Raw genomic sequence first — 2,554 nt, 5'->3', positions numbered from 1 at the left:
TGGTTACTCATGAAGCAGTGGAATGTGCAGATGTGGCCGCTGGTCTCCTGCTTGTGCACGTGGCTACTGGAGTTCGTCTTCCAGCTGTTACTAATTCATATCGCCTGTGACTTCGCCTCAGCTCAAGTAAAACTTTTCTGCCGATGCTAAGTCGAATGTTCCTTTATACTTTAGGTAGCGATAAAAAGTGTTGAGATAACAACGCAAGAGTGCGATGAGTATTTCCCATACAGCACAGATTGTTGCAGAAAGCTTCCAGAAAGGTCCTAAATCATTTGAAACTTGAAACTTTTCTGGAAGCTTTCTACAACAATCTGTGCTGTATGGGTTATAATCAGTGCGTGCAAACTTTGGACAATGTTACGTGAAATAACGGCCGACTACGGATATTAAATAGAAATATATTTAGAATCTTATAAAAAAAATTAATGTGTTTAGATATAAATAAAGTAGCTTATTTTTAATTAGAGTATGTGAGAACATGATTTATTTCAGGCTAATCGCATGGGTCCGATTCAAGTCGAGTGGCAAGTAAAATTGATGAAGAAAAATGACGTAAGTAGATGAAATAGATAAAGCCGTTACTACTTGGGCATACATTATCTTTTTATTTCTTCCAATAGATAAAATCCAATTTTTTATCCAACAAATGTAATTCTCTCTGTATTTATGATTTCATTCATTTCCTTAAAGCATCTTTCGCATCTTTGTTATATTCACATATAGCAATTATTTTAATACGACTGCAATCTGCATAAAGATTTTTCTCTGAACACAGAATTTCGTCGAATTGTCGTTGCAATTTCTGAACCGAAGGCTACAGTTCTCCGCTGGCGGATGCTTTTACGTGAAGTTGCCATTATTATGTTCGGTAAGAAACTAAAGCAATGCGAAGTATATTTCAATTATGTAAGAAATATATTTTTCGGGCTTTATATATATGTTAATTAATCAAGTTTGTGACCTATATTTAAACAATGCAATAGTTGAATACCTTTTGTTATGGATTACGTAGAAATTTCGATTAGGCGGATTATACCGCGAGTATTCTACTTCCTGTGCACGCGAGAACAATCGCAAGTATGTAACGTTTAATTCCGCGATCCATCGCTCAAATTTCAACTTAGCTAAAAGTTTGAAACTGGATGAACGACGTTACGTGCATACATATGTAGAACACGTATGTCGAAGAATAAAAGGATTAGTAACCATAAACGCTTCGTGATGTTAAGACCTACGTTTTTCTCATCTGGATGTTACGAGTAAACGTAAATTATCGCGTCAAGATTTCAAAATTGCTGAATTATCCAGGTGATTTCGTGGAAAATTAAACACGTTTCTCACTACGATGTTATCACGGCAACTATACGACTTAAAGAAGAACGTGCATTTCCCGTATTCTCCATGTCGCGTTGGCGGTTCAATCGAGATAATTAAAGCGTCACGTTTATGTGATATTTCCATGCAAAAATGTAGATACATAGCGGCAAAGATAGCAGTCATATCGAAACGCGAGATGAAAATAAACGTTAGAATTTATATCGAAATATAAATTAAAAACGAACATAATGTGGTTTTAAATTGAAATATTGCGCGCATACGCGTATAAAATAATAACTGTACCTCGCCGCGTATATATATAAATGTATAAATATTTTTATTAATTGCTGCGTGCGATACTTGCAGAAAAGATTTCGCTTGGAATATTAACGACGTGCGTTTTAAATATGATAACCACGAGTAATTATATATTCGCTTTTATATTTGCAATCAGTAAACCGGTATTAAGAACAAATATCACGACAACAAATCCGAATGAATGTTTAAAATACTATGATAGGTACGTAGTAAAGCTTAATTGGCCCCGGCCTATATAGTATTCGAGAGGGATTCGGGATACATGTTAGTGTAAATGCGCTCCTAAATCGCGTAACCGGAACACATCCTTCGATTTCACCCCTCGGTTTCCCGTAAACTGAATAAGGCTCGTGTGTACTCGAATCGGCACGTTGCTGTTCAGAATTGATACTTGTGCGAAACTTTACAGCCAGTAATGCAATTGCACGAGCACCTAACTTCGAGGGCATCCGACAAGCCTCAAAGCTGCCATGATAGCTTCTACTTAACGCGAAGCTTCGATTTTCTTGCAAGAAATGGTCTCTGAATTGACGATACTCTTTATATTTACATCGCAAATTATACAGCGTGTTCTAGACGCATGTCAGGAATGTTTAATGATAATTTACAATTTGTGATGTGTATTTTAGACATTGTTATTTTTATAATTAGTATAAAATAAAGGATTAGCTTCAAGTATTGCGAAATGACTTTATATTGTATTATTAATTTACGAATAGCGTTATGATAGTATTATAATTTGTACGATTCTGTTATATTTATTCAGATATATATCGAATAGCATTCCCGGACTTTATTCGGATATTGGAAAATCATTACGTGAACGATATTGCTTTCAGATCGCTTCAATGATGGCCACGTATCTGGTTATACTACTGCAACTTCAATGAGAGAGCGCGCTGGCAATAAAAGTGAG

At 35.6% G+C, this 2,554-nt stretch overlaps 1 protein-coding gene across 1 annotated transcript; it reads left to right on the top strand.

The window, feature by feature from the left end:
• The first annotated feature begins 13 nt into the window (after nt 1-13).
• Nucleotides 14-2,554, top strand: LOC112453685 (gustatory receptor 68a-like). The gene is made up of 4 exons (XM_025014572.1): nt 14-126; nt 496-555; nt 779-871; nt 2,478-2,554. The coding sequence occupies exons 1-4, from the start codon at nt 31-33 to the stop codon at nt 2,526-2,528; spliced, it is 300 nt and encodes a 99-aa protein (XP_024870340.1). The 5' UTR covers nt 14-30; the 3' UTR covers nt 2,529-2,554.

This window comes from Temnothorax curvispinosus, unplaced genomic scaffold (assembly GCF_003070985.1).
Source record: "Temnothorax curvispinosus isolate PA1 unplaced genomic scaffold, ASM307098v1 QBEX01004597.1, whole genome shotgun sequence".
NCBI lineage: Eukaryota > Metazoa > Arthropoda > Insecta > Hymenoptera > Formicidae > Temnothorax > Temnothorax curvispinosus.
The sequence above is the reverse complement of the archived record's forward strand: the minus strand, read 5'-3'. Positions and strand labels throughout refer to the sequence as shown.

Bases quoted from the DNA above. Each gene is read 5' to 3' on its own strand.
- LOC112453685 (XM_025014572.1), top strand. From the start codon at position 31: ATGTGGCCGCTGGTCTCCTGCTTGTGCACGTGGCTACTGGAGTTCGTC. The intron at 127-495 runs GTAAAACTTTTC...GATTTATTTCAG, and splicing joins GTGACTTCGCCTCAGCTCAA to GCTAATCGCATGGGTCCGAT. The intron at 556-778 runs GTAAGTAGATGA...CTCTGAACACAG, and splicing joins AATTGATGAAGAAAAATGAC to AATTTCGTCGAATTGTCGTT.